This window comes from Scyliorhinus torazame, chromosome 9 (genome assembly GCF_047496885.1).
Source record: "Scyliorhinus torazame isolate Kashiwa2021f chromosome 9, sScyTor2.1, whole genome shotgun sequence".
Lineage (NCBI taxonomy): Eukaryota > Metazoa > Chordata > Chondrichthyes > Carcharhiniformes > Scyliorhinidae > Scyliorhinus > Scyliorhinus torazame.
The window spans coordinates 200918380-200942591 of NC_092715.1; the positions used below are offsets into that span (position 1 = coordinate 200918380).

At 48.0% G+C, this 24212-nt stretch overlaps 1 protein-coding gene across 5 annotated transcripts in view; it reads left to right on the top strand.

The window, feature by feature from the left end:
* melk (maternal embryonic leucine zipper kinase) overlaps window positions 1-24212 on the top strand; it is a 145610-nt gene that overhangs the window by 6158 nt on the left and 115240 nt on the right. For 3 of the 5 annotated variants that reach the window (XM_072516980.1, XM_072516981.1, XM_072516982.1), the window contains exon 2: window positions 16691-16783. In XM_072516980.1, the coding sequence (XP_072373081.1) occupies window positions 16723-16783 (61 nt within the window). In that variant the 5' untranslated portion in view covers window positions 16691-16722. Of the gene's footprint in view, window positions 1-16690; window positions 16784-19314; window positions 19336-24212 lie in introns of all 5 variants that reach the window. The other 2 variants (XM_072516978.1, XM_072516979.1) reach the window with 1 other exon arrangement.

Sequence of the window (24212 nt, forward strand, 5' to 3'; positions counted from 1 at the left end):
GAAGATGCCCTATTTACAATTGGAGGAATAAAAATGGAACCAAGCGAGGGCAGTCCCATTCAGCTGGACAACCGAGGAGAGGGAGGGAAACATGGTAGTCAACCATACAAAAAGGTGCTAACTGGTCAAGAAAGTTTTGATGGGACTTCCAGTGGCGTGGGCGAGCAGGGCGGCCACAACAACAAGAGCTCCCGCCAGTGGCCGTGATTCGCGGCGATTTTGGGGAATTCGCCGAGTCTTCATGCACCCCCCCCCCCCACCCGGGACTGTCGTCGGCCTTTGGGGCCATCACGAGCAGCCAGCGGGGCTGGTTTAAAAACCGGCGAAGAACCCCGCTCGGGCGGCGGGGGCTGAGGCGCAGGGCCCGGCGCGGCGTTGAGGTCAGAGCAGCGGGGGCGTAGCTACGAGGAGGCTGAGGCGGCAGGCCTGAGGCCAGGACACTATGTAGGGAGGGTGCTCCACGTCGGATGCCTCCCACCTAGGAAGAAGAAAGAAGGTTGAAGCCTGGTCCCAGGAGAGCTCTGGGTGAATGCAGAGGAGAAAGAAAACGGTTTAAGGAAGTTTGGCGAAAGTTTTTTTTTCTCTCTCCCCTTTTTAAAAAAAGTGTCAGATTGATGAAGGACAGGAGGGTGAAGGGGGAGAAAGGAGAAAAGAAAGAAGATAAAAAACAATAAGCCGCTAAAGGATGCGAAGAGCAGCGTCGAAGAAAGGAGGAAACGCGGGTTCGCCGCCGAAGGAGAAGACGAGCAAAAATGTTGACAGGATGGCGGAAGCTGAACTGCAAGGCAGGGCCGCACTACCTACGGTGGAGAAGATGACCGAGGTGATGGTGATGGAGCTCGAAAAACAGTTTGTGAGGCACATGGAGGCCTTGAGGAAAGAGACAGCGGTCGTGTTGAGGTCATTGGTGGAGGAGGCAATCGGCCCCATGAGGGTGGAGGTGGCAAAGGCATCTGCCGAGCTGAGAGAGCAGGGCGAGAAGATGAAGGAGGTGGAGGAGGCCGTGACACGACACAGCGACCAGGTCACCTCGATGGGGGACGAGCTGCGGAGGGTGGTGGAGGTTAGCAGAGGACTCCGAGCAAAGCTGGAAGACTTGGAAAACCGCTCAAGGCTGCACAATTTGAGCATTGTGGGCTTGCCCGAAGGGACAGAGGGCCCAAGGCCAACGCAATACTTCGCTAAGAAGTTGGAGGAGCTGATGGGGGAGGGTGAGAGCCCCACCCTGTACGAGCTAGACAGACCTCATCGGTCATTAAGGCCGAAGCCCAAAGTGAACGAGCCGCCAAGGGCAGTAATTATCTGCTTCCATAAGTTTTGCATGAAGGAGAAGGTATTAAGCTGGGCGACGCAGGTGCGTGAGGTGCTGTGGGATGGTACTGCGGTTCGGATCTACCAGGACTTGACGGTGGAGTTGGCAAAAAGACGAGCGACGTTTGGGCGAGTGAAGGCGGCTTTGTACAAGAAGGGTGTGAGATTTGGTGTGGTGTACCCGGCGAAGTTGAGAGTAACATATAACGCCAAAGACTTTTAATTTGAGGCGGCTGAGGCGTTAGGGAGGCCAGAAGGCTTGGGACAGACGTGAAGAGCGGAACTGGAAGAGAGACTGTGGACTTGTGTTTGAGCGGCTGGAAAATGTACAAATGTTACAACTTTCTTTTTACTGATTTGTATTGAAATTTACTTCTCCGCATTGTTACAGAGTTCAAGTTAATGGAGTTCTGTGTTGCGACGGTTAAATGTTATGTTAGTGAATTGTAGGTGTTGGATTGTTGGGTGTGTTTTGGTGTTTCTTTCTCTGGGACTGGGTGGAAGGGGGCGAGATGTCTTGGCGGGGGGAGCCACCCGCGCTAGCTAACTAAAGTCAGCTAGCGAACGGGGGTGAGGTGAGAGGAGGGCTGCGGACGTTGGAGCCTGGATAGCAGGCTTCAATGGGCCTACGAGGCGAGCAAGAGGGGTGGAGGGATGGATGTTGGGGGATGTTTTTGGAGGGGGCGTTCTTGGGAGGGAGGGAAGGAGTTCAATGTTAACAATGGACAGGGGCGGGTCAGGCTTATGGGGCAGGGCCCGGTGTATGGTGATGGTGGATACGAAAGGTGGGGGGGGGTGAGAGACCCCCAGTAAGGATAGTCACGAGGAACATGAGCGGGCTAGGAGGTCCGGTCAAGGGTGTTTGCACATCTTAAACGTTTGAAAGCCGATGTGCCAATGCTGCAGGAGACTCACTTGAGGGTGAAGGACCAGGTGAGACTTTAAAAGGGCTGGGTTAGCCAAGCGTTTCACTCCGGATTTGATGGAAGGGCTCGAGGGGTAGCGGTGTTGGTCAGCAAAAGGGTACGCTTCCAGATGGAGAAGGTGGTGGCAGATCAGGGGGGTAGATATGTGATTGTGGCAGGGGTGCTGGAGGGGAGATTAGTGGCACTGTTAAATGTATACGGTCCCAATTGGGACGATGTGGGATTTGCGAGGAAGGTGTTTGGGGCCATTCCCGACTTGGACACGCATGAGCTGATTGTGGGGGGGGGGGGGGGACTGGAACTTGGTGCAGGAGCCAAGGTTGGACAGATCATGGCTGCGCTCACTGGTCCCATCAGGGGGGGGGGGGCGAGGGCGAAGGTGCTGGCTGGGCTAATGGTGGAAATGGGAGGGGTGGACCCTTGGAGGTTCCTGCACCCAAGGGAACGGGACTACTCGTTTTACTCAGCGGTCCATAAGTTATACTTGCAGATCGACTTTTTTGTGGTTGGGAAGGCTTTGCTGGCTGGGGTCTGAATACCCTGCAATTGCAGTGTCAGATCACGCACCACATTGGGTGGATATGGTGCTGGAGAAAGGGGCAGCGCAGAGGCCGGGGTGGAAACTGGATGTGGGGGTTTTGGGGAACCAAGTGTTCTGTGAGAAAATTGAAAAGGTAATTATGGAATATGTAGGTTTCAATTGTACGGGTGAGGTGTCGAAGGCAGTCGTCTGGGAGGCTCTAAAGGTGGTGGTGAGGGGTGAGGTAATTTTGTTTAAGGCCAGGGTGGACAAGAGGAGAGGTTGGAGCGGCAGAGGGTAATAGATGAGATGTTGGAGGTAGATGGGAGGTATGCAGAGGATGGGGACCTGGCGAAGGTGGAAAAGAGGAAGGAACTACAGGCGAGCTTCGGCCGACTGTCCACCAGGAAGGCGGTGCGCCAACTGAGACGAGCAAGGGGTGCAGTTTGTGAACATGGAGATGGTGGGGGGGGGGGGGGGGGGGTGTTGTTAGCAGGTCAGCTCCGGAGGGAGGCAGCGGCAAGGGACGGTCTTCAGGTGAAGAGAAGTTGGTGGTGGCTCCAGTGCTGATTAACAAGGTTTTTGAGGAATTTTATGAGAGGTTGTACAAGTCAGAGCCACCCGGGGGAGACCGTGAGATGCAGGAATTTCTAGACTGGTTGGAGTACCCGCGGCTAGGGGAGGGGGACAGGGCTACATTAGAAGGAGCAGTAGTGGAGCAGGAGATAAAGGATGGGATTGGGAGGATGCAGTCGGGGAAGGTGGCAGGGCCGGATGGGTTTCCCGTGGAATATTACAAAAAATTTAAGGATAGGTTGGCACCCCTGATGGTGGGGATGTTTGAGGAGGCGATAGGGAAGGGGGTGTTGCCGCAAACCTTGGGGCAGGCATTGATTTCACTGTTGCTGAAAAAAGATAAGGATCCGACGGAGTGTGGGTCGTATCGGCCCATATCACTTCTGAATGTGGACGCAAAAGTGTTGGCGAAGGTACTGGCGGGCAGGCTGGAGGAGTGCCTTCCGAAGGTGATAGGGGAGGATCAGACGGGGTTCGTGAAAGGGAGGCAGCTGTTCTCGAACATTAGGAGGGTTTTGAACGTCGTTATGGCACCGGCGGAAGGGAAGGAAACCGAGGTAGTTGTGGCATTAGACGCCGTGAAGGCGTTTGATCGGGTAGAATGGGGGTACCTGATGGCAGTGCTAGAGCGGTTTGGGATTGGACCAAGGTTTGTGAACTGGGTAAAGCTATTATATAAGGAGCCGAAGGCGAGTGTCTGCACAAATACTATCAGGTCGAGATACTTTTCTCTCCACTGTGGGACAAGACAGGGATGTCCTATGTCCCCCCTGCTGTTTGCACTTACGATTGAGCCGTTGGCCATCGCATTGAGAAGTTCGGGAGCATGGAAAGGAATAGTGCGGGGGGGGGGAATAGAGCATAGGGTGTCCTTATATGCCGACGACTTGCTGCTGTATGTGTCGGAACTGAGTGCGTTGATAGGAATATTGGTGGTACTGCGGGTATTTGGATCTTTTCGGGGTACAAGCTGAACCTGGACAAGAGTGAGTATTTTGTGGTGTCTCGGCCAGGGGTGGGGGAAGCTGCCATTCCGTAGAGCAGGGACACATTTTAGGTATCTGGGGATGCAGGTTGCCCAGGAGTGGGGGAGGCTTCACTAGTTTGGTGGGGAGAGTGAAAGCCGATCTGGCAAGGTGGGACGGCCTTCCTCTGTCACTGGCAGGTCGGGTACAGGCGGTTAAAATTAATGTGTTGCCGCGATTCCTGATTTTTCAATGCCTACCGATTTTCCTGCCAGTCTTTTTTCAGGGAGATTAAGGGAAGGATTACCTCATTCATATGGGGAGGGAAGGTGGACAGAGTGAGAAAGGTGCTGCTACAGAGGCGAAGGCAGGCAGGGGGTTTGGGTCTCCCAAACCTGTTGTACTACTACTGGGCGGCGAATGTGGAGAAGGTGCGGAGCTGGGTCAAAGGGTTGATTCTCAGTGGGTCAGAATGGGGGAGAGTTTGTGCAGGGGGTCGGGGCTGAAGGCACGAGCAACAGCGGCGCTCCCGATAGCTCCGGGGAAATATTCAGGGAGTCCGGTAATAATAGCTTCATTGAAAATCTGGAGGCAGTTTCGCCAACACTTTGGGTTGGGAGCAGGGTCAAGGGAAATGCCGATTCGGGGAAACCACAGATTTGAGCCAGGGAGGTGGGATGGAAGTTTTCGGAAATGGGAAGAGAAGGGGATTAAGAGGCTAAAAGATTGTTTCTTCGGGGTCGGTTTGCAGGATTGAGGGAGTGTAGCGCACAAAGACTCCATGAGACGAATAGAGTGAAGTCGATGAGGCTTTATTAAGCGTGTCTGTTCCCCCGCAGCTCGATAGTAAACTGGCCTGCGGAGGAAGACTCCGGCTTCTTATACTTCGCCTTCAGGGCGGAGCTTGAGGTCAACAGCCAACCAGGACCCGGGATCTGTCAGCCAATGACATTAGGGCTTCCAGTCCCACATGACCCCCAATACATACTACCACAGGGAGCTGGAAGTGAACTATGGGCTAGAGCAGGGAGAAGTGTTTAGGTACATGCAGGTTCGGGATTTTGCCAGGAAGGAGATACAGAGCTTCCCAGAGGAACTGGCCTCCACATTGCTGGAGGAGGTGTTGACGACAAGGAGACTGGAGAAGGGGGCAGTGTCAGCGGTGTACGGAGCTATTTTGGAAGAGGATAAGGCACCACTGGAAGGGATCAAAGCAAAGTGGGAGGAAGAGCTGGGAGAGATTATAGAGGAGGGGGGTCTGGTGTGAGGAGCTCCGGAGAGTGAATGCCTCCACCTCTTGTGCGAGGTTGGGGCTGATACAGCTGAAGGTGGTATATAGAGCGCACCTCACGAGGGCGAGGATGAGTCGATTTTTTTGAAGGAGTAGAGGATGTGTGTGAGCATTGCGGGGGGGGCCCGCTAATCACGTTCATATGTTTTGGTCCTGTCCAAAGCTAGGGGAGTACTGGAAGGAGGTGTTTAGGGTAATTTCCAAGGTGGTGCGTGTGAAACTGGACCTGGGTCCCCAGGAGGCCATATTCGGGGTGTCGGACCAGCCAGGGTTGGAAACGGGTGCGGAGGCAGATATAGCCTTCGCCTCGTTGATCGCCCGAAGGCGGATCCTGCTGGGATGGGGAGCAGCCTCTCCACCCTGTGCCCTGGCGTGGCGGGGGGACCTGTTGGAATACTTGACCTTTGAGAAGGTTAAGTTTGAACTGAGGGGAAGCTCGGAGGGGTTCGACAAGTCATGGGCACTATTTATTATGCACTTTCAAGAACTAGATAACATCAAACATTAGGTGGGGGGGAGGGGTCTGTGTAGATTAAGGGTGACTATGGGTAATCCCTGATTCCTTTTTGTTATTTGTTTATGTAAACATGCGGGCTGATGTTTGGGGGTTGGTGGGCGGATGGGATCGTTGTTATTGTTATGGGGATTGACATATCTTGCTGATTATTGTTTATTGTTGATGGGTGTAAATGCGGGAGAAAATGTGAAAAAGGGGGAGAATAAAAATACATATTTTTAAATTAATAAAAAGAATTTCAATGGGCTCGTGCAATCTGGTCATGTTTAGAGAGGAAGTGATGTGATTTTAATAAAGGATGTCATGGAAGGGTGGAAACTGATTTGTGAAGTTCATAGAAAATGTAGGCACTGGTTTAGGTGGCTTTATTCCACAGTGATAAATGAGTAGAATAGTTAATGTGTGATGCACGATCAATGACCACTAAAGCAAGGTTGTAGTCCAACTGAAGGCTTTAATAAGCTAGATGTTTCCCCCAGCAACTCCGGTCCAGAATGAAGGCTGCTGGGGCGGCACGAGCTCTTATACCCTGCCTTGCAGGGTGGAGCTACCATACAGCTTGACCAATAGGAAACACACAATATCTACCAATGGTGTTCCAGCATTACCAGGTACTGTAATACCTCTACACAGACTACCACAATGTGATTAGTAGCAAAGTTCTATTCATGTCCAACTGAAGACTTTAACGGGCTCTTACACCCCGCCTTGCAGGCGGGATATAAGAGCCCGTGCCGCCCCAGCAGCCTTCATTCTGTACCTGAGTTGTTGGGGGAAACATCTAGCTTATTAACCTCGCTTTAGTGGTCATTGATCATGCATCACACATTAACTATTCTATTCATGTTTGAGATAACTAGAATACTGGACTGTTTGCATTATCCTTCTGCATTGGATTGCGATACTCAACATTTTTCTGGCCCTGGAATAAACCCCTCCCTGTATTCTCTATTTAACATTGCTGAACCTGGTTGCTTTGTCTGCCGTCTTGACTGTCATAATATACACCAGTATATCATGGTGCAGACACACACAAACTGATGGACACACAGCAAGACCGATCAACACACACAACACCGCAGCCAATCACCAGTTAGAGCACACTCGCTATATAGACAGAGGGCATCAGAGTTCCCGCTCGTTCGGGATGCAGCCTCTCAGAAGGACAGAGCTTACAGCACAGATCTTCACCATGCAGGCACGCACCATGTACAACCGCACCGCGCGTGCGTGGTGGCGCAGCGAACGTACTGGCGCTACAATGTCAACGCCCACTTAAAGCGGCAATGTCCTGCCAAATCCCAACAATGCCTGCGATGTGGCAAACTTGGTCACTATGCTGCTTTATGCAGATCAGCTCAGCCTGCCAACTCTCGCCGCTCCAGCCAGCCCCGCAGGAATGTCCGGGCCATTCAACCCACGGTCACCGAGCCCGATTCGGACCTGCTACCCGATATTGACACCGAGGACCCGAAGGCGCCTTTTCTAATCGGTATCATTACAAAAAACAGGGTGTCCCCGAAGCCAAGAATCCAGCCTCTATCGGTATACAGTATCGATCCGGACGATGAGTGGTGTGCCACCCTTATGGTCAACCAGAATTCGCCGCCCGCCTCCGAGACTAAATTTATGAACTTTTCGAATTTATGGGCTCTCTGAATTATTTCGTTGCTTTATTTGATCGTTTCCCTGGTTTGTATATAGTATTGATCTCGTTACTCTTGTTGCATACTGCTTCTCTGAGCTATCTCCTGCTGGAGATATCAGGAACAACGGGAGGGCACGGTGTCGGTGTTAGTTCCCGTAGTGAGCGTGGAAGTAGGCGAAGAGCCCGGCGATTGCGCCTACGAATGGATCCATCAGGCATGCGAACCAGGAACTAGCGGGGAGCCACGCGTCGGAGAACTTCGGCAGGTGCTGACCAGCCATCTTCTGGTAGGTGGATGCGGACGTCGTCTCCAGGCGCCAGGGCGGGAAGATCAGTTGCCCGTGTGTCATATGCCCTCTTCTGGCGAACGCGCTGCTGTTGCATTCTGTGTAGTACCGGAGCATGGTTGGTTGTGGGTACCAGAATGGATGGCACAGTGGTCCTGAGGGTGCGACCCATCAACAGCTGGGCTGGTGAGAGGCTAGTGGGGCCGAGCGATAGGCCAGCAGGGCTAGGCAGAAATCCGATCCGGCAGCAGCAGCCTTGCAGAGGAGCCGCTTGACGATGTGAACGCCCTTCCCCGCCTTTCCATTGGACTGGAGATGCAGAGGGCTGGACGTCACGTGTGTGAAGCCATACGGAGCAGCAAAGGACGACCATTCCTGGCTGGCAAAACAGGGCCCATTGTCTGACATGCCAGTGATCGGAATGCCGTGGCGAGCGAAGGTGTCTTTGCCCTTATGACAGCGGACTATGTCAAATCGTGCAGGCGTATGACCTCTGGATAGTTTGAAAAGTAATCAATGATGATTACATAGTCCCTGCCAAGCACATGAAAAAGGTCCACACCCACCTTCGCCCAGGGGGACGTCACCAGCTCATGGGGCTGAAGCATCTCAGGAGGCTGCGCCGGTTGAAACCTTTGGCAGGTGCGGCAGTTGAGCACCATGTTGGCAATGTCATCACTGATGCCCGGCCAGTATACCGCCTCTCGGACCCTCCGTCTGCACTTCTCGACCCCCAGATGGCCTTCGTGTCGTTGGTCGAGGACCAGCTTGTGCATGCTGTGCAGAATCACAATCCGGTCCAGCTTTAGAAGGACACCATCAATGACGGCCAAGTCGTCTCGGACATTGTAGAACTGCGGGCACTGTCCTTTGAGCCACCCTCCCGTCATGTGGCGCATCACCCGTTGTAGAAGGGGGTCGGCCGCAGTCTCCCGGTGAATATGGGCCAGACTGGAGTCGTCAGCTGGCAGATTTGCCGATGTGAAGGCCACCTGCGCTTCGACCTAACAGACGAACCCCTCCGAATCGGGCGGTGTGCTCACTGCTCTAGATAGGGCATCCGCGGTGTAGACCAGTTGGAAGTCATACCTCCTGAGTTTAAGTAGGATGCGCTGGAGGCGAGGGGTCATCTCGTTCAGGTCCTTATTTATGATGCTGACCAGGGGGCGATGGTCAGTCTTAACGGTAAATTGGGGGAGACCATACACGTAGTCATGGAACTTGTCTATTCCGGTCAGCAAACCCAGGCACTCCTTTTCGATCTGCGCGTAGCGCTGTTCTGTGGGGGTCATGGCCGGCAAAGCATAGGCAACCGGGGCACATGACACAGTGTCATCCCGCTGTAGGAGTACCGCCCCAATGCCGGACTGGTTGGCATCAGTCGAAATTTTAGTGTCCCGAGATGTGTCGAAAAACGGCAATACCGGGGCTGTGGTGAGCTTAATTTCGAGCTTCTCCCATTCCTTCTGGTGTGTGGGCAGCCACTGGAACTCCGTGGACTTCTTGACGAGGTGGCGCAGAGCCCTCGTGTTGGAGGCAAGGTTGGGAATGAACTTCCCCAGGAAGTTGACCATGCCTAGGAAGCGTAGCACTGCTTTCCTGTCTGCCGGCTACGGCATGGCTGTAATGGCGCTCACCTTGTCTGCATCCGGACGGACCCCTGACCGGAAAATGTGGTCCCCCAGGAACTTCTTCAGCTCGGTTTGGCCGAAAGAACACTTGGCTCGGTTGAGGCGCAGGCCGTTTTCCCGTATGCGCGCAAAGACGCGCTGGAGACGATTGATGTGCTCCTGTGGTGTGGTGGACCAGATGATGACGTCGTCCACGTAGACGCGCACCCCTTCGATGCCCTCCATCATCAGATCCATGATCCTGTGAAAGACCTCTGATGCCGAGATGATGCCAAATGGCATTCTGTTGCAGCAGAACCTGCCAAAACGGGTGTTGAAGGTGCACAGCTTTCAGCTGGACTGATCCAGTTGGATCTGCCAAAAACCCTTCGAGGCATCCAGTTTCGTGAAGATTTTAGCCCTGGCCATTTTACCCGTGATCTCTTTCCGGTTGGGTACTGCGTAGTCTTCCCTCATTATGTTGTTGTTGAGGTCTTTTGGATCAATGCAGATCCGGAGCTCGCCGGAGGGCTTCTTAACACACACCATGGAGCTGACCCATGGCGTGGGCTCCGTGACCCAGGATAGCACCCCATGGTCCTGGTGATCCTGCAGCTGCTGCTGGAGGCGGTCTTTGAGCGGCGCTGGGACCCTGCGAGGTGCATGAATGACCGGGGTGGCGTCCAGTTTGAGCCGAATTCTGTAGGTGTAGGGCAGTGTTCCCATGTCCTCGAATGCCTCCTGGTTGTGGGCGAGGAGCGATTGGAGCTGGGCCCTAAATTCTGCATCTGGGAAGTCCGATGTGCCTTCTGGAGACAGAGCTTGGACTCTTTGCACGAGGTGGAGAATCTTGCATGCCTGTGCGCCTAGCAGGGAGTCCTTTGATGATCCTACTATTTCGAATGAGAGTGTGGCCGTGTGTGTGTTGTGTGGCACCTGGAGCTGGCAGGATCCCATAGCCGGGATAACCTTCCCATTGTAGTCGACCATCTTGCAACGGGATGGCCGAATTGGTGGTCTGACCTTCATGGCGTAGAAGGCTGACCATGCTATGAGGTTGGCGGAGGCACCAGTGTCCAGACGGAATGTTATCGGTGATCGGTTGACCGTTAGGATGGTACACCATTCATCACCCGGATTGACAGTGTTCACTTGCAACGGCTGGTGGGTCCTGGCTGGAGACATCCGGTTCCCATCAATGACCGCAACACGGAAGGCGTCCCGGTCGTCTGTGTCACTGGTTTGGATATCGTCTGGGCACGACTCGTAGTAAGGAGGCTGAATGGTCCGCACGTCCCTGCGAGTTTGTCGGAATTGGGGAACATAAGAACTAGGAACAGGAGTAGGCCATCTGGCCCCTCGAGCCTGCTCTGCCATTTAATGAGATCATGGCTGATCTTTGTGGACTCAGCTCCACTCTCCGGCCCGTACACCATATCCCCGAATCCCTTTATTCTTTAGCAAGGTATCTATATTTTTCTTAAAAACGTTTAAAGAAGGAGCCTCAACTGCTTCACTGGGCAAGGAATTCCAGAGATTCACAACCCTTTGGGTGAAGAAGTTCCTCCTAAATCTACTTCCCCTTATTTTGAGGCTATGCCCCCTAGTTCTGCTTTCCCCGACCAGTGGAAACAACCTGCCCGCACCTATCCTATCTATTCCCTTCATAATTTTATTTGTTTCAATAAGATCCCCCCCGCATCCTTCTAAACTCCAATGAGTACAGTCCCAGTCTACTCAACTTCTCGTCATAATCTAATCCCCTCAACTCTGGGATCAACCTAGTGAATCTCCTCTGCACTCCCTCCAGTGCCAATATGTCCTTTCTCAGGTAAGGAGACCAAAACTGAACACAATACTCCAGATGTGGCCTCACCAACACCTTATACAATTGCAGCATAACTTCCCTAGTCTTGAACTCCATCCCTCTAGCAATGAAAGACAAAACTCGATTAGCCTTCTTAATCACCTGTTGCACCTGCACACCAACTTTTTGCGACTCGTGCACCAGCATACACAGGTCCCTCTGCACAGCAGCATGTTTTAACATCTTACCGTTTAAATAATCCATTCTGCTGTTATTCCTCCCAAAATGGATAGCCTCACACTTGGCAACATTGAATTCCATCTGCCAGACCCTAGCCCATTCACCTAACCTATCCAAATCCTTCTGCAGACTTCCGGTATCCTCTGCACTTTTTGCTTTACCACTCATCTTAGTGTCGTCTGCAAACTTTGACACATTCCACTTGGTCCCCAACTCCAAATCATCTATGTAAATTGTGAACAACTGCGGGCCCAACACTGATCCTTGAGGGACCCCACTTGTTACAGGTTGGCAACCAGAGAAACACTCATTTATCCCCACTCCCTGCTTTCTGTTAGTTAACCAATCCTCTACCCATTCTACCACTTTACCCTCAATGCCATGCATCTTTAGTTTATGCAGCAAGCTTTTGTGTGGCACCTTGTCAAAAGCTTTCTGGAAATCCAGATATACCACATCCATTGGCTCCCCGTTATCTACTGCACTGGTAACGGCCTCAAAAAATTCTACCAAATTAGTCAGACACGACCTACCCTTTGTGAACCCATGCTGCGTCTGCCCAATGGGACAATTTCCCTCCAGGTGCCCCGCTATTTCCTCCTTAATGATAGATTCCAGCATTTTCCCTACAACCGAAGTTAAGCTTACCGGCCTATGATTACCCGCTTTCTGCCGACCTCCTTTTTTAAACAGTGGTGTCACGTTTGCTACTTTCCAATCCTCTGGGACCACCCCAGAGTCTAGTGAATTTTGATAAATTATCACTAGTGCGTTTACAATTTCCCTAGCCATCTCTTTTAACACTCTGGAATGCATCCCATCAGGGCCAGGAGACTTGTCTACCTTTAGCCCCATCAGCTTGCCCAATACTGCCTCCTTAGTGATTACAATCATCTCAAGGTCCTCACCTATCATATCTTTATTTCCATCAGTCACTGGCATGTTATTTGTGTCTTCCACTGTGAAGACTGACCCAAAAAACCTGTTCAGCTCCTCAGGCATTTCCCCGTTTCCTATTATTAAATCTCCCTTCTCATCTTCCAAAGGACCAATATTTACCTTAGCAACTCTTTTTTTGTCTTATATATTTGTAGAAGCTTTTACTATCTGCTTTTATGTTCTGAGCCAGTTTACTTTCATAGTCTACCTTACTCTTTATAGCTTTTTTAGTAGCTTTCTGTTGTCCCCTAAAGACTTCCCAGTCCTCTAGTCTCCCACTAATTTTTGCCACTTTGTATGTTTTTTCCTTCAATTTGATACTCTCCCTCACCTCCTTAGATATCCACGGTCGATTTTTCCCCTTTCTACCGTCTTTTTTGTCGGTATGAACCTATTCTGAACACTGTGAAAGATCGCTCGGAAGGTTCTCCACTGTTCCTCAACTGCTTCACCATGAAGTCTTTGCTCCCAATCTACCTTAGCTAGTTTGTCTCTCATCCCATTGTAATTGCCTTTGTTTAAGCACAAAACACTAGTGTTTTATTTTACCTTGTCATCCTCCAACTGTATTTTAAATTCCACCATATTGTGGTCGCTCCTTCCAAGAGGATCCCGAACTAGGAGATCATTAATCAATCCTGCCTCATTACACAGGACCAGATCTAGGACCGCTTGTTCCTTTGTAGGTTCCATTACATACTGTTCCAGGAAATTATCCCGGACACATTCTATAAACTCCTCCTCAAGGCTGCCTTTACCAACCTGGTTCAACCAATCGACATTGGCAGGTTTAGCTGCTCGACAGCCGGCAGCGTAGTGGCCCATCTTGCCACAGCGGAGGCATTGTCGGTTTCTTGCGGGACATTGCCGCTTTAAATGTGCGGCTCCGCAGTTGCCGCACGTCGTGACGTCATGGCGTTCGTTGCACCGCCGCGCATCCGCAGTTCGGTCTTGCGTCGAGTGCACCTGCGCATCACGTCCCTCTGTGTCGACGCCGTTTTTGGCGGACACAAACGCGGGAGGCCTCGAAAAGCGCTCGAAATGGTCGCCCTCATCCGGGCCGCGGGTCGGGAGGAACTCGATCGCCTGGACCCGTTCGGCCTCGTAGGACGCCTGCCGATCCGGCCGGGTAGGACCCCTCCCGCGCCGATTCGGCCGCCTGAAATTGGGAGTAGTGGCTAGTCGCGTTTTCATGCAGGACACAGGCTTCGATTGCGGAGGCTAGGGTGAGGCCTTTAATTTTTAAGAGCTGCTGGCGTAGGGTGCCTGAGGTGACCCCAAAAACGATCTGGTCCCGAATCATGGAATCGGAGGTGGTGTCGTAACCGCAGGATTGCGCGAGGATACGGAGATGCGCAAGGAAGGATTGAAAGGGCTCAACCTTGCCCTGCAGGCGTTGCTGGAAGAGATACCTCTCTCAACTCGTTGACCTCGACGTTGAAGTGTTGGTCGAGTTTGAGAAGGACCGTCTTGTACTTGGTCTTGTCCTCACCTTCCGTGAACACCAGGGAGTTGTAGACATGGATGGCGTGTTGACCTGCCGTGGAGAGGAGGATAGCGATCTTTCTGGTGTCCGAAGCGCGCTCCTTTTCGTTGGCTTCCAGGAAGAGCTGGAAGCGCTGTTTGAACAGCTTCCAATTAACGCTGAGGTTTCCAGTGACTTGTAGCGGCTGCGGTGTGCCGACGGTGTCCATGGCGCAGGGTGGCAGATTCCGGAGGATTCGTAGGTAGGTACCACAGTTACTCCTGATACTATGATGCGTTGGGTACTCTGCTACACCGACGAACCATAAGACATAGGAGTGGAAGTAAGGCCATTCGGCCCATCGAGTCCACTCCATCATTCAATCATGGCTGATTTCAACTCCATTTACCCGCTCTCTCTCCATAGCCCTTAATTCCTTGAGAAATCAAGAATTTATCAACTTCTGTCCAAGACACTCAACGTCCCGGCCTCCACCGCCCGCTGTGGCAATGAATTCCACAGACCCACCACTCTCTGGCTGAAGAAATTTCTCCTTATCTCTGTTCTAAAGTGACTCCCTTTTATTCTAAGGCTGTGCCCCCGGGTCCTAGTCTCCCCTGCTAATGGAAACAACTTCCCTACATCCACCCTAACTAAGCCATTCATTATCTTGTAAGTTTCTATTAGATCTCCCCTCAACCTCCTAAACTCCAATGAATATAATCCCAGGATCCTCAGACGTTCATCGTATGTTAGGCCTACCATTCCTGGGATCATCCGTGTGAATCTCCGCTGGACCCGCTCCAGTGCCAGTTTGTCCTTCCTGAGGTGTGGGGCCCAAAATTGCGCACAGTATTCTAAATGGGGCCTAACTAATGCTTTATAAAGCTTCAGAAGTACACCCCTGCTTTTATATTCCAAGCCTCTTGAGATGAATGACAACATTGCATTTGCTTTCTTAATTACGGACTCAACCTGCAAGTTTACCTTTAGAGAATCCTGGACTAGGACTCCCAAGTCCCTTTGCACTTCAGCATTATGAATTTTGTCACCGTTTAGAAAATAGTCCATGCCTCTATTCTTTTTTCCAAAGTGCAAGACCTCGCACTTGCCCACGTTGAATTTCATCAGCCATTTCTTGGACCACTCTCCTAAACTGTCTAAATCTTTCTGCAGCCTCCCCACCTCCTCCATACTACCTGCACCTTCACCTATCTTTGTATCATCGGCAAACTTAGCCAGAATGCCCCCAGTCCCGTCATCTAGATTGTTAATATATAAAGAGAACAGCTGTGGCCCCAACACTGAACCCTGCGGGACACCACTCGTCACCGGTTGCCATTCCGAAAAAGAATCTTTTATCCCAACTCTCTGCCTTCTGCCTGACAGCCAATCGTCAATCCATGTTAGTACCTTGCCTCGAATACCATGGGCCCTTATTTTACTCAGCAGTCTCCCGTGAGGCACCTTATCAAAGGCCTTTTGGAAGTCAAGATAGATAACATCCATTGGCTCTCTTTGGTCTAACCTATTTGTTATCTCTTCAAAGAACTCTAACAGGTTTGTCAGGCACGACCTCCCCTTACTAAATCCATGCTGACTTGTCCTAATCTGACCCTGCACTTCCAAGAATTTAGAAATCTCATCCTTAACAATGGATTCTAGAATCTTGCCAACAACCGAGGTTAGGCTAATTGGCCTATAATTTTCCATCTTTTTCCTTGTTCCCTTCTTGAACAGGGGGGTTACAACAGCGATTTTCCAATCCTCTGGGACTTTCCCTGACTCCAGTGACTTTTGAAAGATCATAACTAACGTCTCCACTATTTCTTCAGCTATCTCCTTTAGAACTCTAGGGTGTAGCCCATCTGGGCCCGGGGATTTATCAATTTTTAGACCTCTTAGTTTCTCTAGCACTTTCTCCTTTGTGATGGCTACCATATTCAACTCTGCCCCCTGACTCTCCGGAATTGTTGGGATATTACTCATGTCTTCTACTGTGAAGACTGACGCAAAGTACTTATTCAGTTCCTCAGCTATTTCCTTGTCTCCCATCACAAAATTACCAGCGTCATTTTGGAGCGGCCCAATGTCAACTTTTGCCTCCTGTTTGTTTTTAATGTATTTAAAGAAACTTTTACTATCATTCCTAATGTTACTGGCTAGCCTAACTTCAAATTTGATCCTCTCTTTCCTTATTTCTCTCTTTGTTATCCTCTGATTGGTTTTGTAGCCTTCCCAATCTTCTGACTTCCCACTACTCTTTGCCACATTATAGGCTTTCTCTTGTGCTTTGATGCATTCCCTAACTTCCTTTGTCAGCCATGGCTGCCTAATCCCCCCTCTGATAACCTTTCTTTTCTTTGGGATGAACCTCTGTACTGTGTCCTCAATTACTCCCAGAAACTCCTGCCATTGCTGTTCTACTGTCTTTCCCACTAGGCTCTGCTCCCAGTTAATTTTCGTCAGTTCCTCCCTCATGCCCCTGTAGTTACCTTTATTTAACTGTAACACCTTTACATCTGATTCGAGCAAAATTGTGGAATTTCTGCAGCATGGAATGACTAATGTGTTTTCAAATCTTTCAGGTGCTGATTGTGCTTAAAATTAACAGCCAACTATGGCTGTTGATAATGAAGAGCTGCTTAAACACTATGAATTACAGGAAACTATTGGTGCAGGTATGTCTTTCTATGAAAATTTGGAAATAAAATGATGCTGTAAATGGTTTAAAATGACATTTTTACTGTAGGAGCATAGACTGAGACACAACATAAGTGGCATACTCTTGATATCTGTGCCAGCATTCGAAGTTTCAGTTTAAAGCTTGAAAAATGCATGCCGAGAACATATGTTATAAAAGCAAGTACAGTCAAAATGATTGATTTGAAATGAAAAATGAAATGTAAATCGCTTATTGTCACAAGTAAGCTTCAAATGAAGTTACTGTGAAAAGCCCCTCGTCGCCACATTCCGGGGCCTGTTCGGGGAGGCTGGTAGATCTCTTCTCAATCCAGTGCTGACTACTTAGCATATTTAGTTTGGGTAACCATGAAAAGATTTTACCCCAGAGAGTTGAGCCCTTGCAGAACTTTGCCCAATAGCTGAACGCACTGTTCTGAACTTTGGAGCTTTTCATTGGCAATATATTTTCTAACTGACTTGCTATAAATTAACTTTGACAGTTACTCTTTTCTGAAGTCTCTTCTAACTTCATTGCTAAGCAATTTTAATAACTTTTTCTTAAGTATTTTATGCAATTTATGGCACTGACTCTTATTTGCCCTGTAATCCCATCTTCATATTTCCTCTTTTAATTTACCTTATTTTGCTTTTCTTTTTCTTATTTGCACATTGTCGCCTCTTCCCCCCTCTGTACTTTTCTGCGTTGTTGCCATTCTTAGGTTTATTTTTTTTATCCAGCTAGATATACAAATACTTCTGTGTTTAACTAATCCTATATTTAGAAATAATATGCTTGAACTGAAGTATGAATTAATCATCTGTGATTTGGTTCATTTTTTTAAAAACTGGGTTCCTGTTCAGTTAGCCAGAATGGTGGTGTACCAAGTTTCTTTCTTCCTAGCTGCTGATATTCTTGGCCTTTGTGTCTCACCTCATATGTTTCCAGTTAGTCTGGTTCAAACCTCTGATGCTTTTGTGTTTGTAAATATTCCTACTTGGAAAGTCTCATTTGTAAGTAATTTTTTAAATCTGTTTTTACCATTGTCAGTTATACATTGTTGGTCTTCAGTTGTTAGTTTGGTCCTGTGCTATTACAATTCAGTCATTCTTCAGACTTTGTTTCCAGGTTCTTTAAGTCCCAGTACCTGCTTTGCACACGCAATTTTACACTCCAGGTATTATTTTTCTGAAGCACATTTACCAACATGCTGCTGATGTTTGGCAAACATCTGCTTTTAGTAAGATTCTCCCTTTTTTATTTCCAGCATTCCCTTTCCTCGACCTTGACTCCTATCGTTAAATTTGGACTGTTAGTTTGAATGGTATGTTTGTGTTAAACTTCTACGAATTTTAACAACAACATGAATAGTCTGGACCTCGGGTTAATGTCGGAGTTGCATTCTCATGAACACCATTTTCCCATGGTTGCCGCTGCTTTTCTGTCAGTATTCGATGAACAAACTGAAGAGCCCCTATTGAAATTCAACGCTTTGGTGTAATCTTGGAAAAGTAACATGCTGTCAATTATTCAACTCTTCCTGTTGAAAATGATGGACATGGTCTTGTGGATTGAATTGTGGTCTAAAGAGGATAAATATAATATTCCAAGATATGTTGACTCATTGTGTACACTGTATTTCTAACATTGCTGGAATGTACCAATGATGCAGAAAAATAAATATCATTCATACCCATTCATTCTCGGATCATAGAATTTACAGCGCAGGAAGCCATTCGACTCATTGAGTCTGTACCGGCCCTTGGAAAGATCACCCCACTTAAGCCCTTGCCTCCACCCCATCCCCGTAACCCTTTTGGGGCAATTTAGCCTGGCAAATCCACCTAATCTGCACATTTCGGACTGTGGGAGTAAACTGGAGCACCCGGAGGAAACCCACGCAGACACAGGGAGAAAGTGCAAACTTCACACAGACAATCAACCAAGGCCGGAATTGAACCCAGAACCCTGGAGCCATGAAGCAGCTGTGCTAACCACTACATCACCGTGCAGCCCTTTCATAGCCAGTCTCCGTAATTTTTCCAGAACTTGGTGCATCCTGTTCAGTTATCAAACAAAAATTTGGCAACTCAAATAATAGCAGTAATTTTATTTCTTTCAAAAAAGACTTGATGCTCAATGGCATTGATCTGCTTGATAGAAATTTTAGGTGTTGAATTAGTGTCACTAATATTTCCCTTTCACCAGGAATGTTTCTTTACACTTAACTACAATGCAGAGGCTTGCAGCCTCATGGCCGTAAGTCAGCTGTCAGGATCGAGCTGATGCAGAAACCCGCACTTGCTTGGGTGATCCCCCAACCAGGTCCCTGATTGGTTATCTGGGTCACATGACCCTCCCCTTGGCAGCTCTCTTTCTCCCCCCCCCCCCCCCCCACTTAAAAGGGGATAAACACCACAACCATAAAAAGCTTGAAGGTAGTCATATTTCCCTTTTACAAAATCCTGACATTTTCAGATAGCTTTACTAAACCTCAAATAACCTTTTTTTAAATTGGATTTTCTCCAGGTGGAAGTCGCCTTCCAAATGGTAAGTTTATGACATTTTTATTCCATGACTACCTGAAAGGTGAAGCAATACCAGCAACACTGAAAAAAGGTTATTGATCTGAAACATTAACACTTTCTCTCTCTATGGGTGTTGGCTGAACTGCTGAGTATTTACAGCATTTACTTTTTAATCAAAGTTTAAGGTTCCTGGCAAAGTACTTTTGGATTTTTACTAAATCCAATCCTGTTGTGTATGAACTAGGATTATTGAATGAAGTATTGACCCTAGATGTGCAGGTAAATAAAGATGAATTTAACAATGCTCACCATTATACGGTTGCTAAAAATGAAACAATTTATGGAAGTAGCGATGTGTTATTATTGAGCTCTGATTTTCACTAAACAGCTGGGTGATTTGTGCCACTGTCGTTAGTCTCAGCAAAACTCTAAAAATTGTACCCTTGCCACAAGCCTCCCAATGAAACAGGTGCAATGTGTGCACATGTTCTTTCTGTCTGAAAACAATCAAGACCTGGGTATAAATATATGTAGCTTCCAGTGACAGCTAAACAAAATACATGATAGTCATTCACCGGTTCATTCCAAAGGGCAATGCCTTGACCAATCAGAATCAAGGTGCCTAGTTTAAATTTTAAACAATGCTTGGCAGTTCACTGTCAGTCACCAGCTGGTGCATTCTCCATGACAATGCCTCTACTCTACCAATCAGTTTGCTTTCCAACCAATCAGCACCCTCTTCTCATACAGTATAAGTTGTTATTTCCCCAAATTGAATTTGATTTGATTTATTGTCACGTGTCCTGAGGTACAGCGAAAAGTATTGTTCTGCATACAGTCCAGACAGATCATTCAATACATGAAAAACATAGGACATGCATAAATACACAATGTAAATACATAGGCACAGGCATCAAAATAAGCACACTGAGTGTAGTACTACTCAGTAGAGAAGACTTGTGAAGAGATCAGTTCAGTCCATAAGAGGGTCATTCAGGAGGCTGGTAACAGCAGGGAAGAAGCTGTTTTTGAACCTGTTAGTGTGTGTTCTCAGACTTCAGACTTTTGTCTCCTGCCAGATGGAGGAGAGAATAACCCGGGTGGGAGGAGTCTTTGATTATGCTTCCCGCTTTCTCAAGGCGGCGGGAGGTGTAGATAGAGTCAACGGATGGGAGGCGGGTTCGCATGATGGACTGGACTGCATCCACGACTCTGTTGTTTCTTGCTGTCTTGGGCCATACCAGGCTGTGATGCAGCCATATAGGATGCTTTCTATGGTGCCTCTGTAAAAATTGGTACGTGTCCATGTGGACATGCCGAATTTCCTTAGTTTCCTGAGGGAGTATAGGTGCTGTTATGCTTTCTTGGTCGTAGCCTTGACGTGGGTGGACCAGGACAGATTGTTGGTGATGTGCACACCGAGGAATTTGAAGCTGTCAACCACCTCCACCTCGACACCATTGATGCCGACGGGTGTGTATGATACCGCTTCCTGAAGCCAATGACCAGGTCTTTAATTTTGCTGATATTGAGGGAGAGATTGTTGTCATTACATCATGCCACAATTGACATTGGTATTCATTTTTATATATAAATTTAGAGGACCCAATTCTAATTTTTCAATTAGCATGGCCAATCCACCTACCCTGCACATCTTTGGGTTGTGGGTGTGAGACCCACACAATCACGGGGAGAATGTACAAATTCTACACGGACAGTGACCCAGGGCCGGGATCGAACCCGGGTCCTCGGGGCCGTGAGGCAGCAGTGCTAACCGCGCTGCTCTTTTGACATTGGTATTCTTGTCAAAGCTTTGAGAAAATGTCTTTTCTCAACCATGCTAAAATACGTGTATTGAATTTACATATTAATAGGGTAAAACAAAATAAAAATACTGTACATCCAACTCTGAATAATTGTTTTTTTTCCACTTGCTCCAATTTTGTTAAAAAGTGTCATCTGCAATTCAAACGATGATTTATATTCTTAGGATTAAGACCTTTTTTTTTACTATTGATCAGTGTGATAGCGCGTTGAGAATTATTTATCGTCCCTTGTATTAGAAACAATAGTGCTTACAACCATAAAATCTGTTCTTTGAATTGAAGGTATTATCTATAGTCATGGTGTAGCCATACCACTTGCAGGTTTTTTTGGAGAAAAATTATGTTTTTCTTTAAAATAATCATTTGGAACCATAAAGTTGATTCGGCTTTTATCCCCACTTATAAACATGGCTTGTATTTTCCTTGACTTCAATGTTTTAGACTTTTTTTTTATGGAAATGCAATCCAACTGGAAATGTTTCGAAGCTGCAAATAAGATATTAACGATCCCCATATGAAGGGTAAGGTGAAGTGACCGATTGATATCACAGTCAAGCTGTGGAATGCCAGCATATTTTGGGTCACCCCTCTTTTCCCCTCTGTTTTTTTTTGTCAGTTTTGTCTGCACGTTCTCCCCGTGTCTGCGTGGGTTTCCTCCCGGGTGCTCCGGTTTCCTCCCACAAGTCCCAAAAGATGTGCTGTTAGGTGATTTGGACATTCTGAATTCTCCCTCTGTATACCCGAACAGGCGCCGGAGTGTGGCGACTCGGGGCTTTTCACAGTAACTTCATTGCAGTGTTAATGTAAGCCTACTTGTGACGATAAAGATTGCTTTACTTTATTGCCTTCAAGATTTACAGTGTGTTCAGTTCTGTTAATCAACTACCCAACCAATTTTGCTGGAACCGTTTTCTTGACACTTGTCTACTGTCTGTGTTTTTCTTCACATTTTAATATTTCCACCAGATGAGCTCTCAATCTTTTAAAAATATAAATTTAGAGTACCAATTTTTTTTTTTACCCAATTGAGGAGCAATTTAGTGTGGCCGATCCACCTACCCTGCACATCTTTGGGTTGTGGGGGTGAGACCCACACAGACACGGTGAGAATGTGCAAACTCCACATGATCAGTGACCCAGAGCCGGGATCGAACCAGGATTTTTGCGCCGTGAGGCAGCAGCACTAAGCACTGCGCCACCATGCCGCCCGAGTTCTGAATACATTAGTGGATAATGCCAAATTTAATAGATATTTTCTGCATTAGTTCCTAAAACTGTTGAGCTTTATACAGTTTAAAAGATAAATTGATAGAAAAACGAAAGTTCATAAACGGCTGCCTTTGTCAATTAAAATTGTGCATTTGGTCCCAGAGGAAATGCATAAACCCATTCCATTCGGTGAATCTGTCTACTATGAAGCATATTTTTATGAGCTCATGCTTTTAACATCTTTGAGTTAGCTGTGATATTGAAGCTTTGGACACTATTCTGCACTCATGCAGGAAATATTTGATAATGTACAACAGTAGTCTCTAGATAGATAACGTTCCTTGAAAGCATCAAAGCTATTAAAGATATCTAGCATATATTCAGCTCAGATTTAACATTCAAATTTATTCTGGCTGACATTTATTTTCACCAATAGAGAATACAAAAGATAAATTACACAATCCCAAAGGATCCCCACAAAGGTACTGGATCCTGACATATTGTAGATTCCAACGATTTGAAGAAACTCCTAGAAATGAAGTTCAAACCAGTCATGCTGTCTACAATCATTTGATTTGATTTATTATTGTCACATGTATTAGTATACAGTGAAAAGTATTGTTTCTTGCATGCTGCACATACAATGCATACCGTACATAGGGAAGGAAGGAGAGACTGGAGAATATAATGTTACAGTTACAGCAAGGTGTAGAGAAAAGATCAACTTAATCCGAGGTAGGTCCATTCAAAAGTCCGATGGCAGTTGGGAAGAAACTGTTCTTGAGTCGGTTGGTAACTGACCTCAAACTTTGGTATCTTTTTCCTGACGGAAGAAGATGGAAAAGAGTATGTCTGGGGTGCGTGCGGTCCTTAATTATGCTGGCTGCCTTTCTGAGGCAGCGGGAATTGTAAACAGTCAATGAATGGGAGGCTGGTTTGCGTGGTGGATTGGGCTACATTCACGACCTTTTGTAATTTCCTGCTGTCTTGGGCAGAGCAGGATCCATACCAAGCTGTGATAAAACCAGGAAGAATGCTTTCTATGGTGCATCTGTAGAAGTTGGTGAGAGTCGTAGGTGACATGCCAAATTTCCTTAGTCTTCTGAGAAAGTAGAGTCATTGGTGGGCTTTCTTAACTATAGTGTCGGCATGGGGGCGACCAGGACAGGTTGTTGGTGATCTGGACACCTAAAATCTTAAAGCTCTCGACCCTTTTCTACTTCGTTCCCATTGATGTAGACAGGGGCATGTTCTCCACTAGGCTTCCTGAAGTCGATGACAATCTCCTTCGTTTTGTTGACATTGAGGGAGAGATTATTGTCGTCGCACCAGTTCACCAGATTCTCTATCTCATTCCTGTACTCTGTCTCATCATTGTTTGAAATCCGACCCACTACGGTGGTGTCATCAGCAAATTTGAAAATTGAGTTGGAGGGGAATTTGGCCACAGTCATAGGTGTATAAGGAATATAGTAGGGGGCTGAGGACACAGCCTTGTGGGGCACCGGTGTTGAGGATGATCGTGGAGGAGGTGTTGTTGCCTATCCTTACTGATTGTGGTCTGTGCGTTAGAAAGTTCAGGATCCAGCCGCAGAGGGAGGAGCTGAGGCCAAGGCCACGGAGTTTGGACATGAGTTTAGTAGGAATGATGGTGTTGAAGGCTGAGCTGCAGTCGATAAATAGGAGTCTGACATGGGTGTCTTTGTTGTCTAGGTGTTTCAGGGTAGAGTGCAGGGCCATGGAGATGGCGTCTGCTGTGGACCTGTTGCAGCGGTGGGCGAACTGTAGTGGATCAAAGCAATCCGGGATGCTGGAGTTGATTCGTGCCATGACTAACCTTTCGCAGCACTTCATGATGATGGAT